Source organism: Pongo abelii, chromosome 15 (genome assembly GCF_028885655.2).
Source record: "Pongo abelii isolate AG06213 chromosome 15, NHGRI_mPonAbe1-v2.0_pri, whole genome shotgun sequence".
Classification (NCBI taxonomy): Eukaryota; Metazoa; Chordata; class Mammalia; order Primates; family Hominidae; genus Pongo; species Pongo abelii.
Window position 1 is genome coordinate 73148122 of NC_072000.2, and position 16169 is coordinate 73164290.

At 49.1% G+C, this 16169-nt stretch overlaps 1 protein-coding gene and 1 pseudogene across 5 annotated transcripts in view; one reads left to right on the top strand and one right to left on the bottom strand.

Moving 5' to 3' along the window:
- Positions 1–16169, bottom strand: part of ACTN1 (actinin alpha 1) — a 105349-nt gene that overhangs the window by 48848 nt on the left and 40332 nt on the right. For all 5 annotated transcript variants that reach the window (XM_024231894.3, XM_024231895.3, XM_054530230.2 and 2 more), the window contains exon 2: positions 2243–2357. In XM_024231894.3, coding sequence (XP_024087662.3) covers positions 2243–2357 — 115 coding nt within the window. The remainder of the gene's footprint in view (positions 1–2242; positions 2358–16169) is intronic.
- LOC100453499 (barrier-to-autointegration factor-like) lies at positions 13140–13405 on the top strand (annotated as a pseudogene).

A 16169-nucleotide genomic window follows, 5' to 3' on the forward strand; every position in this document is an offset into this window, starting at 1 on the left:
TAATGGGGTATTATAGGTGCTGGGGAGCTGGGTAGGTAGGGGGGTGGTGTGGGCAGGGCACAGTCCACTCAGATTAGGGGAGAGAGGAAGGGTGAAGCCTTCTTGAAGGACACCCTCAAGCTGCATTTTGAAGAATGATAAATAGTAAGGCCAGGTTTGTTTAAAACTGGGGAAGGGTAGTGGAGGAGGTAGGAAGCAGGGACATTCTAAAAGGCAGTTAGAGGCCAGGCACGGTGGCTCACACCTGCAATCCCAGCACTTTGGGAGGCTGAGGGGGAGGATCACCCAAGGTCAGGAGTTCAATACCAGCCTGGCCAACATGGTGGAACCCCATCTCAAAGAAAAAAAGAAAATAAATAAATAAATAAAGGCAGAGGAAAACAGCATGGTGGCTCCTCAAAAAATTAAACAGAGAATTCCCATGTGACCTAGCAGATCCACTTTGGGGAATATACAAAAAAAGAACTGAAAGAGGGATTTAAAAAATATTTTGTACACCTATGTCCCAGCATTATTCACAATACCCAAAAGGTAGAAACAACCCAAGTGTCCACCGACAGGTGAATGAACAAAATGTGGGGAGCCATTTTATAGCTGTAGGTCATATATACAATGGAATACGATTCAGCCATAAAAAGGAAAGGGATGGCGGCACATGCTCCAACATGGACAAACCGTGAAGACGTTATAGTAAGTGAAATAAACCAGTGTCACAAAAGGAGAAATACTGTATGATTCCACTCGTACAAGGTATACCTAGAGTAGTCAAATCAGAGACAAAAAGTAGAATGGTGGTTGCCAGGGGAGGGCCGGGGGGAGCAGGGAGCTAGTGTTTAACAGCTGTAGGGTGTCAGTTTGAGATGACGAAGAGCCCTGAAGGTGGACGGTGGTGATGGCTGCACGACAGTCCTGCATGCACTTAATACCACTGAACTGCACCCTTTAAAATGGCTAAAATGATACATTTTTTGTTATATATTATTTTACCACACACACAGGTTTTATCTGAAAGTAGAAAAAACTACTTTTAAAAAAAAGGGCAGTTAGAGCTTGTGCAAAGGCACAGGAAACAGAAAGTGCATGTCATCTGGGGAGAGCTGAAGGTTTCCCCTGCCCCCACCCCCCAACCGGCAGAGGATCGAAGGTCTGATACCTTTTTGGGAATAGCTAGTTGAAAACAAAGCAGGTGCCAGCTCATTCAGGATTCCATAAGCTATGCTAAGGAATGTGGCCTGCAGGCTCAAAGCCCTGGAGAGGCACCACGGGCTGAGGGCTGTGAGAGGGAACAGTGTGACCATATTTGGACTGACTGTCGGACGAGCCCTCTGGCTACAGCGACAGCGGTGGACTGCCAGGAGGACCTGGGGTAAAGGCCTTTGTGGGATCATCTAGGTGAGAGTTGACACAGGCCACACTGACACCACAACGGTAGGGGTTAAAAGAAAGATTGAGAAAAAGGAATCAGAATGTACAGAACATCAGTAACAACTTGCAAAGAAGAGCTATCTATGATCTCAGCTTGGGTGCAGAAGAACAAGACTCTGGGAGGGAAAAGAGGTTTGCTAGGGCAGAAGTGACAAGCACGGAGTTTTGGACATGGTGAGAGGACTGTGTGGGACATTGGGGTGGAGACACCCAGCGAGGTTCAGCATTTGAGAGGTGGCTTGAGGGAGAGGACTGGGCTGGGATTAGGTCTAAGGCTCACCGGCGTCAAGGTGAAGAGAGTAGCTAACACGGCCCAGTGTATCAACCAAGGCTAGACTCACGGGACTCCCACCCTTTAAGGGATGGTGGCAGAAAGGCATTCATAAGCAGGATGAGATGTGTGTACAGCTGTCCCTCCAGACATCTGGAAAAACCAGGGGCTGGGGAATGACCTGGGTCACCTGGATACAGGTAGATAAGTAGTAATGGAGCCAAGATTTGGAGACAGTCACCCGTGGTTAACATTCTTGGCCACAGAATCCTGGCACTGGGGAGGAGAAGGAACCTCAGTTCCTTCAAACCCTCCCTTTTTTTTTTTTTTTTAACAAACAAGGATGCTGAAACAGATGTCCAAGGCACCTGGATGGCTGGCAGCAGAACCAGAACTCAGACCCACGCTCCTAGGATGAATTCATACATGTCATCCCCAACTTGTTTCAAGAGACCAAAACCAGCTGCGCTCATGGGCCGAGCAGATGCCAAGGTGTCAGGCAGCACCAATAGACAGTATCTTGTCCTGGGCCAGGGTCCGCCTCACCTGAGATGACCTCCAGCAGCAGCATGAGCTTCAGGCCATCCCGGAAGTCCTCTTCGATGTTCTCGATCTGTGTCCCCGCCTTCCGGAGGTGGGAGTTACACCATGCCGTGAATGTCTGGGCAGAGAGAAGAAGGGCAAGTGGTCAGGGGACTGGTGTTGTCACCCTCATTGGACAAGCCATTTAATGGTGCCGGGGGGTGGGAGGTGGCACCACACCTACTCAGGAGAGCCTCTCAACACAGTTGACCCACCATGGTCTCATTCACTGCATCAACCAAGCACTGAGCTACCCACAAGGCAGCAGCCGAGGGACCCTACACAGAGCCTGCTACATGGGTGGGAGCAAGCAGGATAGATGAAGCAGCAAATTCCCTTAACATCCGCCTCCCAGCCCTCTCTCAAAGACATCATGCCCACCCACATTTGAAAATGCCACAATTCCATTCTTACAAGTTACCTCTTAGGTTATAAGACTTAGTTTCAATCTTCACAGTTTTAAGACAGAGTAACCCCGAAGGAACATATTAAGCCCTGTTGATACCCTAGGGTAAATTAGTATATTAAATCCTTTCTCACTTGGCAGCCAGCTAAGAGAAAGGAGTAATAAGTTTCGCTGAGAACAGAATTCAGATGCAGGGTATCAGGATAAGGGAGAAGAAGAGTAAGCACCCCAATGTGTATCTGTGTGTGCTTTGGGTGGGGATAGGGGCACCTCAAGCTGCAAAAGCATGAGGAGTTCCAGAAAGGGAATGTAAGGAGGTGAAATCAAAGACCATCAGCTTCATAGTTACTTCTCTATTAAGCAGATCATGATCAGGTGAGGCAGCAACTAAGCCATCCTGTGCCAACAGCACCAGCTGGTGGCTCAAACAGGAACAGGGTGTCTCAACAAACATGAGAAACAAAAGCATGCATCGCAGTTTTACGTGTCCATCTAAAACAGGTGTCTCTCTCCAGCTGTCTCCAGTCTGTGGCAACCAGAGAGAAGAGCTCCCTTGCTTTAGATCTAAACCATTCATTGGCAACTCCAGACTTCTCTGCACCAAATGGCACTACCAATTACACGGGGCTCACCCAACACCAGAGCCATTCAGCTCTCTTCCCACCTGCCCTGCAAAATTCAAAGGGTGGGTATGTATCATTCATATGACAGTAGGAGCCACACTAGAAACACTCTTCCTCATGGGAGAGGTCACAGCTTCATGCTCCCCACCCCCTTCCTCCTGCCTTGGGGAACTCCAAAGGTGAAGTGGCAATGAGTGGCAGGAAGAGGGAAGAACATCACACCAGCGAGTATCAGGGGAAAAGAAATAGCTGCTCAGATTTAGGAGCAAAAGTCGAAGAGCCTATGAGCAAGAAAGGGAACAGGGGGACAGAAGCTATCACTCCACACAGGCAGGGAGAAAGGGACAGCATCATGATACCCTGTGACTTTGGGCTTAATTTTTCAATCATGTCTCACTAGTAACTTACCAATACGGAATACCTCTCTCTCCCTGCAAACATATCTCCACTCTGCAGGCCAGCCTACTCCCATGATGAAGAGAAACGGTGTATTGTGCTATCCCAGAGCTCTGGGAAGACTAGCACACAGATCAGGGGTGGATAGGGGACATACACTGATTTCCAACGTCCTCTCTATCTTGCTTAACTAACTCACTCATCTTTCAAGACTGGGTAGAGATATCACCTCCTCCAGGGAGACTTCCTGATAGCCACCTGCTCTGTCTGGGCTGGACACACACCCATAGCACCCTGCATTCACCCATTATGCCTAGCCACTTGTCAGCTCCACACCCCCAGCCTGGGAGCTCCTGGAGGTAGAAACTCAATGTTCACCTTTATATCCCAGAGACCCAGGGCACAGAGTCAGGGACACAGCAGTGAACTAAACAGCAAAAGTCCCTGCCTCTGTGCAGCAGACATTCTAGTGGACGTAAGAATTGGGCAGCCAGGTGAAGGAACAAGTGGGGAACTGGATGCAAAGCTGAGAGGGTCCTGGGAGATCCAACCGCACCTTGTGGGTGAGGCTGAATGCTCTCAGGGCAGGGGGTGATGGGACAAACAGTGCTCTTAGACACTCCCTGGACACAGAAGACAGCTCGGAGGAAAGAGGACGCAGCAGGAACAGGGAAGCGTATGTACCAAGCATCCTTCCTCCGGTGCTGGCACTGCAGGAGATGAGAGGGCCTTTAGCCTTTATCCTTATTTTAACTTCTTTTTATTGGTAGAAAAATATTAAAGGATTTTTAACTCTTTAAAACAAATATAATTTATTTTGGTTTTGCACATTCTCTCCCAGCTGACACTGGTCTGCACAGTGTCTTCAAGCTGTGCGTTCACACTTGAGTGTGCGTTGACACTGGGGTGGGTGGTCTTTTCTCGTTTATCACCATCTTGGCCATCCCCAGCACCCACTCCCAGGCCCCCAGCACTGAACTTCAGCCTAAGGTTTTCTATTCCCTTGAGGGGAACTGTGTCAGCTCCAGCAACTCGAAGGGACGCTTTCAGGTCCATTGTGGCCTGAAACACCCGGGTTCCTAGCAGGCACTGCCCTGAGCCCACCCGCCCAGCTGGGGGCTGTAAATTCTCACTGTTTACTACCCAGTCGTGGAGGGGGTTGGGATGAGATAAAGGAGGAAGAGGCTGCTGTTGTAAAAAGACACTGCTTTTGAAAGAGGAAAAGCGCTGTTGAAAGCAGCCGGCCCCCTTTCCTGGAAAAGCCAGGCTCAGCCCTGGGAAATAAAACACACCTGTGTTTGCTCGGGTCTCCTGGACAAAGCCCTGGAACGTGACTTTACTAAAACCCCCAATCCTCAGAGGCCCCATAGATTACTGCCTTGAAGGGGGCTCTGAGCACCTCTCAAACTGGAAAGTTTCCCCAACAAGCAGCAGCCACTGCAAAGTTTAGGCAAGAGGACGAAATGGTGGCGGTGACCTGGTGATCAACAACATGCACTTCGGGACGCATCAGAGCTGGGTTCAGTTCTCAGATCCACTATTTACTGGCTGTGTGACCTTCAGATTAACCTTCCTCAACTTCAGTTCCCTTCGCAGTAAAACAGGGATAGTAACAGCGCTTCATAAAAGTTAAAAAGATTAACTCAAAAATACCCGTAAAAAACTTGCCATTTAGTAAGTGCTCAGTGAACAGTGGGGAGGAGGAAGAGGACTAGCTCCCCTCAAATGTTCCCGGGACCAGGTCTCAGAGGACTTGCTCTTGCTCCTCTGCACTCCCACCCCACATCCTCTCCCTGCCCCCAGCCACCAAACTCTCCTGTCGTAGGTCCCACCCCACCACGCGCTGTACTGTTTCCAAGATGACAACATGCAAGCTCTTTTTTGAACCGGTGCTGGTGTGTTCGTGGGAGAGGGCTGGAACTGTGGTGCGTTCGTGGGAGAAGGCTGGAACTGTGGCGTGGGTGCAGAAAACCAGGGATTTTGACAGCGGCCTTGTGCACCTCCGCAGAGAAGGTCTGATGGCTGAACGCACACCATACAACTATATCCTCCCCTCCAGCCTGGGGCAGCCTTGGTCTTGAGGCTCAAGCTCCAGTATGAGGGGGTGGCACCTGCTCCTTAGCAGTGCTCCAGGGGTCCAGCAAGGAGGGAAAGGTCAAAGCCACAGGAAAGGCCCATGCTAGAGACCCACAGCCCCAAGACCTCCAGCCTAGACGCCCAGCGAGGTGGGGAGTGCTACCCCAGCAGGTTTATGGCCCAGCTGCATTCAAACAAAGGGTACAGGGCCATGTTACTGCCTCAGACCAAGTCCTGCCCTATCTGGCGTCCCCTCACCTCAAGAGCCATCTTCAAGTCGCCTCCTTGGGCCATACTCAGGCTCACAGCCTGACAAAGGAGATCTGGGATGGCAGGTCTTCAGTGGATACACTCCGTTCCAGAAATGGCTTCAGGGTTGCCGAGAGGTCCCAGGAAAAGTCCTTGGGACCAAGGACCACACTGGGACGTTCCCACAGAGCAGCGGCAACGGCCTGTTCCCCTCTCAGCAGCCCTATCTGCACTCCACCTGCCCCGGCCCTGCACAGTCTCTGAGGACCCGGGACAGAGGGAGGAGCAGCAAAACAGCCTGGACCCCTGCTCAGCCTCTCACTGACCTCGAAGCCACTGCCCATGTCTAATCCAGTTTAAAGGTGGTTTGAGGAGGTGAAGAGTGCAACTGTCCAGCCCTGTAGTTCAGGGTTGCAAAGTGGGACCTGGCCAGGTGCCAACAGAGGGGCCCCAGCCCAGGCCAGGAACCATGGAGCTGGCCACGGAGACAGAATCACATTGTCCACCTTCTGTACAGGTCTCACAGACTTGCTCTCACAGATTCCACTAACATCTTTTTGTCATATCTTTCACAATTATCATGTTGATATACTTCCTTTAAAATGTGTTGGAAAGGAATATGGCTTTTGAGAACGTGCCTTCCCTGCTCCCAAGCTCAGACAGACACACTGCAATGTGACTTTAGCCACAACAGGCCTCTTTGAGCCTCAGTTTTCACGTCTGTAAAATGGGGGACAATAGCATCTCCCAGGCATGACTGAGAGGAAGTACCCTTATTCAGTAAATAATATTAGCATAGTAATGTTGGTAATTTATGTGAATAATGACAATATAGTATCAATGTGTCTGAAATATAGTAAGTGTGTACAAAGTGGTAGTTTCTACCGTCATCATCATTGCCTGAATTTTAGATTCTAAAAGGATGTCTGAATAATCACATTCTGCAAGGAGCTGGGGTACAGAAGATTACCCAGAAGCATGAGTTAGGGGATGAGCTTTTACAATCAGGCATCCTTCATACCCTTGGTCATGGCGGGAGGGAGAGATAAATCACAAGACCCTAAAGCAGGAGGGCCACGGGATTCGCTCAGATCACTCTGCAGAAAAGTATCCACGGGAATGCAAGGATTTAGTCACTCTAAAGAAGACTGCAAATCTAGGCCTATCAGCGTCTAGCAGGTGGTAAACCCTGGACAAGTGACTTGACATGGCTCTGCCTTAAGGCACCATCTGTAAAACGGGGGTGGTAATAGCACCTACCCAGGGGATTATTGGAGAAGTCAATGAGACAGTCCACTTAAAACACTGAAAATTATAGCAACTGCAATAATTATCCATTGTTACTATTGCCACCACAATTGGGGGTATAATTATTATAAGTTTATGCTGTTAACACACCTCATAAAAGAATGTTAGAGCTAGAAGAGGTGTTAGGCACCATCCAAGTCAAACCTTGACTTTACAACTAAGGACACACACCAGAGAGGGTGAGCGGCTTTCCCCAGCCCACACGGCTGGGTTATATTCACAACCCAACCTCCCGACTCCTCCAGCCCCTCACGCTTTCTGCTCCACCCGAATGACGTGGATTTCAGGTGCAGGCATGGGTGGGTGCTGGAAGGGAACAGCAGAACCAAGGCTGAGATTCTCAATGGCCAAACAGGTAAGCTGAATCTCATAGGGTATCACTGAAAATGGGTCACTGTGAAGTGAAAACACCAACCAGACGAAATCCAGGGGACTGCAGCCAGCATTGGCACAGACAGTTTGAGCTGATGGAACATCAGCAGAGTTGGCAGAAGATGGGCAGCCCCTCTGGGGCAGCCTGGCAGACAGAGGCAGAGCCCAGGGACAGGCAGGTGTTGTCAAGAGGCAAGAGAGATCATTCCACATGGTAAGCAGACCAGACAGCCCTTTGAGGGGAACTTTGGGAACTGGGGCTCTATGACCAGGAGGAGAGATGAGATGGCTGAGGGATTCACTGCAAATATCTAAAGTTCCTTCCGTGAATGAGTGAGTAAACTTGCTGGGTACAGACCAGGCAGAACAGGCCAGTGGTGAGGAATGGTGAGGAATGTGGATTCTACGGCAAGATGGACCTGGATCCAGTGATTGACCTTGTGCATGTGACTTGACTTCTCCAAGCCTCCATCTCCGCATCTGTAAAATGGGGATGGTAATAGAACCTACCTCACAGGGTGGGGAAGATCGTTGCAGTAGCACGTGGAAAATGCTAAGCACAATCACCCACACACAAGGCTCCAAAAATGGGAGCTACTATTCTTAGAATGAAGGACAGAAAGTTTCAGTGAAGATTAGAGTTCAACATAATAAAAAACAGACCACAAGCTGGCTGTACAGTGTGCTACCTGCGGCTGAAGGCAGGGCTCGGCAAGGGCGCTGGGGAAGGGATTCAAGCAGCCCCTCCAGCTGAGCTAAGTAAGGTCCTTTATCACTCTGACTCTATGAGAGCCTGAGGCAGCCCTTGAAAGGCAGCCCTTGAAAATGTTGGTTTAGAGGATTTTTTTTTCAGCCTTCCAAGTAGCTGGGACTAAAGGTGTACACTACCATGCCCAGTGTGATGTTTAATATTGATTGTCAACTTGACTGAATTAAAGGATGCAAAGTATTATTCCTGGGTGTATCTGCGAGGGTGTTGCCAAAGGAGATTAACATCTGAATCAGTGGACTGGGAAAGGCAGACCCACCCTCAATCTGAGTGGGCGTCATCTAATCAGCTGCCAGCACAGCCAGAATAAAAGTAGGCAGAAGAATGTGAAAAGACTAGACTGCCTGAGTCTTCTGGTCTCCATCTCTCTCTTTGAGAAAACATCAGACTCCAAGTTCTTCAGCTTTGGGACTCGGACTGGCTTCCTTGCTCCTCAGCTTGCAGACGGCCCACTGTGGGAGCTCGCCTTGTGATCGTGTGAGTCAGTGCTCCTTAACAAACTCCCCTTTATATATACATCTATCCTATTAGTTCTGTCCCTCTAGAGAACCCTGACTAATACACCCGGCTTTTTTTTTTTTTTTATTTTATTTATTTTTCATAGAGATTGAGTCTCCCTGTGTTACCCAGGCTGGTCTCAAACTTCGGGCCTCAAGTGATCCTCCCACCTCATCCTCCCAAAGTACTGGTTACAGACGTGAGCCACTGCACCTGGCCTAGACCTGTTAGAAGAGTTCAGTCAGACCAAGGGTCACACGTGCCAAGGTCTAAGCGAGGTTTCTCAACCTCGGTACTACTGATACTTGGGGTCTGAAAAATTTTTTGGTGGGGGCAGGGAAGCTGCTGTATGCATCATAGGATGTTCAGCAGCACCCCTGGACCACACCCTAGTTGCTGGTAACATCCCCAAACCCCAAGCTATGACAACCAAAATTCACCCCTCAGTTCCTCATCTGGAGGAGACAAACACATATGCCACAGATCGTAATAACAGCAGCAGCTAATACGTACTGACCATTTGCTACACACCAGATCCTCTCCTGAGTGCTTTACCTCCTTTAACTCATTGAATCATCACAATGACACTGTGGGACAAGTATTATTCTCCCCACTTTAGAGATGAGGAAACTAAGGCACAAGGAGGGGTCAAGTGTAGGACAAGTTAGTCCTCACCTCCTTGCATTTTTTTTATTATTATTATTTGCGATGTATCTCGCTCTGTTGCCCTGGCGGGAGTGCAGTGGTGCGATCTCGGCTCACTGCAACAACTGCCTCAGGGGTTCAAACAATTCTCCTGCCTCAGCCTCCTGAGTAGCTGGGATTACAGGCGAGCACCACCATACCTGGCTAATTTTTTTGTATTTTTAATAGAGACGGGGTTTCACCGTGTTGGCCAGGCTGGTCAACCTCAGCCTCCCAAATCCCGCCTCAGCCTCCCAAAGTGCTGGGATTACAGGCATGAGCCACCATGCCCAGCCACCTCCCTGTATTCTTATGCATTGTTCTTGAAACAGTGGCCCTCTTGGGCTATCCTTTGTTTTTCTACCCAGAAGAAAACATGGTTATCCCGAAATACAAGTATACCAGCGTGCATGAGAGCTACTCAATGGCAACTAGAATATGGCCTCTGTATCACAGCAGGAGGTGGCCCGGGGCAGAAGCAGCTCCTCTGTGCCTCATATGGGAACATGGGCCCTTGGCTGTCACAACTCCAATGAAGAAGAGACAGAAATCTGAACTTATGCTGGGTGTGGTGGCTTATGCCTGTAATCCCAGCACTTTGGGAGGCCAAGGTGGAAGGATCACTTGTGTCCAGGAGTCCGAGGCCAGCCTGGGCAACCTCATCTCTACAGAAAAAATCAAACAAAATTTAGCCAAGCATGGTGGTGCACACCTGTAGTCCCAGCTCCTCGGTAGGCTAAGGCAGGAAGATTGCTTGAGCCTGGGAGGTGGTGGCTACAGAGAGCCATGATTGTGTCACTACAGTCCAACCTGGGGTGACAGAGTGAGACCCTGTCTCAAGAAAAAAAAAAAAAAAATCTAGATTTTTATGTAGACTCCCTCAGTTTTGAAATGCTGCCACAATATAAAAATAAGACATCCCACAGGCCCCCCAAAAATGTCAGCAGGCTAAATCTGAATTAAGACCCAATGGGTCTTTGGTTTCACAATGGGAAAACATGAAAGCTTTCTAAGTCTCCTAACAATGTTACACACGTAATAATGTATGACATGCTAAAACAAGCACGCAGCAGACAGCTGTGCCTACCACAGTTAACACTCCTGGCAGGTCTTGGGGACATCAGCCATCTGGGAGTCGGCAAAAGCTGGCAAGACTTCCCGTGAGGGGCAGCAGGCGCGCCTCTCCTGGGGCTGGATCACTGAGGAACCCACGTCAATACCTGTCACAAGGGCCTGCAGTTAGTTAGACATGTCACGCACATGCTGCCATGCTTGTGAATTTTCAAAAGGTGTATTTGTCACTTATTACATGTGCGAAGTACTTTTCTGATCATTCCCACTGTTGGTGGGTTCAATGACAAAGGCACATCACTGTGGGCAGGCAACTGGTACAACTCTGATGGACAGCAACTCACCAAGGTGAACTAAGATGGGCACCAGCCCTTAGCTCAATTCTGGGCCACCATCCTGAATAAAGACTAATAATTCTAAATATAAAGCAAAGGCTGTAAGCATACAAATGTTCTTACCAGTATTCCTTGAGAGAGAAAAATTAGAAAGAGCCAGAAATTATACTAATAAGGTATTAGGTTAAGTATATTAGGCTTCATCATCCACTTAATGAAATATTACATGGCCAAAACAATGGGTTCTGAAACTATGCTACTATGAAAAAAAACTGCTTATATATAATCAACCAAAAAAAGCAGGATTCAAGACTGTATGTACTGCAAGTTTAAAACTATGTGAGCAATCACACAAACACAAAAAAATGACTAAAAACAAAACACATCAAAATGCTAACAGGGCTTGCACTCTAGTAACTGAACTGATTAGGATTTTTTGATGTTTTACAGTTGTCTGTAAATGCGGTTGGTTGCGGTTTTTTGTTTTGTTTTGTTTTGTTTTTGAGACAGAGTTTTGCTCTTGTTGCCCAGGCTGGAGTGCAATGGCACAATCTCTGCTCACTGCAACCTCCATCTCTCGGGTTCAAGCTATTCTCCTGCCTTAGCCTCCCCCGACTAGTTGGGATTACAGGCATGCGCCACCACACCCGACTAATTTTGTATTTTTTAGTAGAGATGGGGTTTCTCCATATTGGTCAGGCTGGTCTCGAACTCCTGAGCTCAGGTGATCTGCCTGCCTCTGCCTCCCAAAATGCTGGGATTACAGGCGTGAGCTACAGTGCCTGGCAATGTGGTTGGTTTTTATGATGATCTGCTCCCTCTCCCTTCTCCTGTCAGAGAGCTCTCTGTTCTTTTTTTTTTTTTTTTTTTTTTTTTTTGAGAGGAGTCTGCCCAGGCTGGAGTGCAGTGGTGCAATTTCAGCTCACTGCAACCTCCACCTCTCCGGTTCAAGCAATTCTCCTGCCTCAGCCTCCTGAGTTGCTGGGACTACAGGTGCGTGCCACCACGCCCGGCTAATTTTTGTATTTTTAGTAGAGACGGGGTTTTGCTATGTTGGCCTGGATGGTCTCAAACTCCTGACCTCAAGTGATCTGTCCGCCTTGGCTTCCCAAAGTGCTGGGATTACAGGCATGAGCCACCACACCCAGCTAGAGCGCTCTATTCTGATGTTTAAGCCTCAACACACAATCCAGGCCATCCACTCTGGCTGACCTCCCCAGAGAAGCCTCCATTGACAAAGGTGCTTTTTCCATTTGTTGCACAGTGGAATAAACAAGATAACCCACCTGCAGCCAAACAAGACTAGCTAGGCAGCGGTGGGACAGCCCAGGCTCCAACCTCACGTGCTGGCCACACCTCTTCCAAGCACATCCTCCCACTCTCCTAGAATCAAAAATACCAGCCACCATTCAGGCCAGGGGAGCTAAGTGTTCAGAGGATGGATCAGGAAACCTGGGCCCTGCCCTGGCTCGGCCAGGCGTGTGACCTCAGATAAGTCACTTCAATCCCTTCCAGCTCTGTTAGCCCAAACAAGTCCCTCCTACCTTGCAGGCTGGAGCCCAGAAACTTTTCCCATCAGAACACGCCTAATGAGAAGACACAACCAAACAGCACCCGGCAACAATCTTTTGTTCCTGTGTATGGTTGATTCTGCTTGGTGGGCTCTCAAAGCCAAAAAATTCCCCAGGGACAATTTCATCTCCATGAACTCAAAACATACTCAGTGTTTCTGTCTCAAGACAGCCAGCTCCTAACCCTCCTCACCAAGCAGACTCCTGATGTTAGTGTCCTGGACAGCATCTAAAAGCTTTATGCTAGAACATTCCTAGCAGGACATAGAAGGACCAGGATCATCGGCTGCCTCCAGGGAGGGAAGTGGGAAGGCAGGGGGTGGGGAACACTTGCTTTTCATAGAATATGCTTTTGTTTGAGTTTTGTACCAAAACCATTTGTATCAAAATGTGCTGTCATTACCTTTTTTTTTTTTTAGTATGCAAATAGAAGAACAGTCTGTCTAGGGGGTGGCGGGAGGAACTGTTACGGGAATTGAAGCTGCTGATTAGGCCTGATCAAGATGACAACCTTCCAAAAGCACCGAGAGTTTGTGGCAGAGCCCATGGGGGAAGAGCCAGTGGGGAGCCTGGCCAGGTGAAGTCCTGGGCAAGAAGCTGGAGGAAAGGGGCTTTGACAAGGCCTATGTTGTCCTTGGCCAGTTTCTGGTGCTGAAGAAAACTGAAGACCTCTTCCAGGAATGGCTGAAGGACACTTGTGGTGCCAACACCAAGCAGTCCCAGGACGGCTTCGGATGCCCTTTAAGAGTGGTACGACGCCTTCTTGTGATGCTCTCTGGGCCAGCCCTCATCCAGAGTTTGCAGCCATGTAGGGACTCCTCCCCTGTCCTCTATTGTACTCACCTCCGACCTACTGCAGGGTCTTCTGGGAGTTTTCTCCCCTAACCATTTCAACTTTTTTGGATTCTCGCTCTTGCATGCCTCCTCCTTCCTTTTTCCCTTGCCAATTCCCTGGTGACAGTTACCAGCTTTCCTGCATGGATTCCTGGCCCCGTCCCTCACCCCCACCCTCACTTTCAGTCTATTTGATACCATTGGGCTCCTTTTTTGGCAGAACAGTCACGGTCCTTGTAAAGTTTTTTAGATCAATAAAGTTAGTGGTTTTCAAAAAAAAAAAAAAAAGTCTGTCTGGGAATATATACATTTAATTGTTATGTCAGACCTCTAGGATAGGATAGAGAGGACTTCCCATTTCTCTGGGATTATTTGGCAAGGGTGGGACAAGGCCCAGGTATCATGGAGGAGGAAAAAGGATGTTTCCAAAATAAAGATAAAAAATGAAAAAATTATCCATCTATTTAAAAGAATGAGTTTGAGAATAAAATAAGATTTAATATAGGGAAAAGGCTCTGAAGAACTTTAAAGTGCCTTATCAGTGTAAAATCTTAAAGAAAGTCATAATTAGGAAGCAGGACATGAGGATACACCAGCAATCACATACATCCCCCCAATAATTAAGACAGCAAACTGCTAACTGGGTAAGATGAAGGGCTGTGCTCTGGCCAAGTGACCCCAGGAAATCACCCAAATGAGCTTCTACACTTCCTGAAAATAGTACACAGCTTCCTATACAAGCCAGCTTCTCATCTGATGGTCGTTCTCCCTGAGTAGAGCACCCAGGACTCTGGTCTAGGCTCATCGAGTCAAAAACAAACTCGCCAGCCTCCCCAGGCAAGCACCCTGCCAGCCCAAGCCAGCCCCCTGCTGTGCGGGCAGGGTGTGTGAACCAGCAGGGTCCTTGGAGAAGGCCAGGCCAACACCTATGCTCAGGGTTGAGTCCCCTGCAGCATCCACTGATGTTGAAGACGTCACTGAGGTGCAGCCAGGGGGCGTACTGGAATCCCTCTGACCCCCATACAAGTATGGCCAGTCTGGCCAGGGCGTGGGCCCTGGGTGGTTTGTCTAAGCAAAGACCTGCCCAGAAGTGATCTCAGATGCCCAGTGTTCTGGCACGGTAAATAGGAGTATCTGGCTAACTTATCAGGGGCTGACTGCCAGCCCTTCAAAGCCAGCCGTCAGCTGGTTCATGCGCTGATGAAAAGCAGAGTCTTCGGGAACATCTCCACCCAGATCTGCCTACTTCCCACCCACCTGGGAGTGGCTGCTGAAAAAGCTGACAACCACCCAGGCCTCTGCTGAGACCCAGCACGGCTCTGACAGCCTGTCCCCAGGACACGTGAGTGCTGGGGTCCTGGAGATTCAGAGTGCGGGGGACTGGGGGTGCACCTTGGACTTTGGAACAAGACAGACCTAGGCTCCAGTGCCAGCCCACACCTCACATTAGATCTCCTGTCTGCTTGGACAGGAGATTTAATCCTAGCCTCAGGATCCCTATCTGTAAAATGGGGATAACAAGGCCTACAATGGCACAGAATGAAAGAGGACCAAATTAGACCCTATGTCCTGAAAGACTTAGCCTGGTGCTGTGTCCACAACAGACACTTAAACAATGTTAACCCAGCAGGTCCTCACCACTCACTGGCTGTGTGGCTTTAGTTAAACTGTCTAGGCATCAATTGCCTCACCTTACAAATGGGGATAAAGAACATCACCACTTTGTGAAGATTATGACAATGGAAGCAAAACAGCCAGCAAGATACCCCGGACACATCAGGAGCCCAGTCAATGTCAGCGGTCAGCATGCTCTCACTTCCCATCCACTGTCTATTTAATCAAAGTTAATCATTCACAGAGCAAGAAAGAAGTCCTGTTGTTTTTTTTCCCCATTGATGAGAGAACTCTGAGACGGGCCTCTGGCCAACAGGAGGAGACGGGGAGGGGGGAGTGGAGCCTGCATTTCCTGGTTTACACCCATCTACAGCCCATTTCAAAAGACATAGCACCAGACACCCAGAGGGTCACCAGGGCCAAGTAGCAGGGGACCCGCAGCTTTTTCTGGGAGGCTGTTTGACCTAACAAAGGCACCCTGCTTGAGAGGGCTCCTGGGCCACCATGAGACTCCGATGTGGCCTTCCTGCCATCCAAGGCCCCCCAGAAGGCAGACTGCCCAGCTCCTTCTTGCCTGGTACAGGTGGAACCTATGGGCTCCCAGGAGAAATCAGAGCCACTTTAAAACAGGTGGACACACGATCCTAGTGAAGAAACAGGTCTGTCCTCTTAGCTCCTCGCCAATGAGAGTCAACTGCCTCAGCCAATCTGTCACCATCCACAGCCTCACCCCTCCTCCAGGGATCCAAGAGCCCACCCCAACTGCCAGCCACCAACTAGCTCTGTCCAGTACTTGCGACTGGGCCTCCCGGAGCCTTGGTTTTCACATCAATAAAGACTTCTGTAGGCCAGAATGATGATGGTGAAAATAGTAATAATAAAATAAAGATAAAATGAGCCTGCAGCCCATAAGGTAGTCACGAGGGACGGCTATGTGAGCTAGTGCAAAGGGCTCAGTCTGCTACCAGACGCAGACCAAGCACTCACTAGATGTTAAAACACAAAAGCACCTATGAAGACAGAAAGTGGCTTGATTAGTGGTTTCTTAGGGCTGGGAATGGAGGAGTTGGGGGAGGTGATAGCTA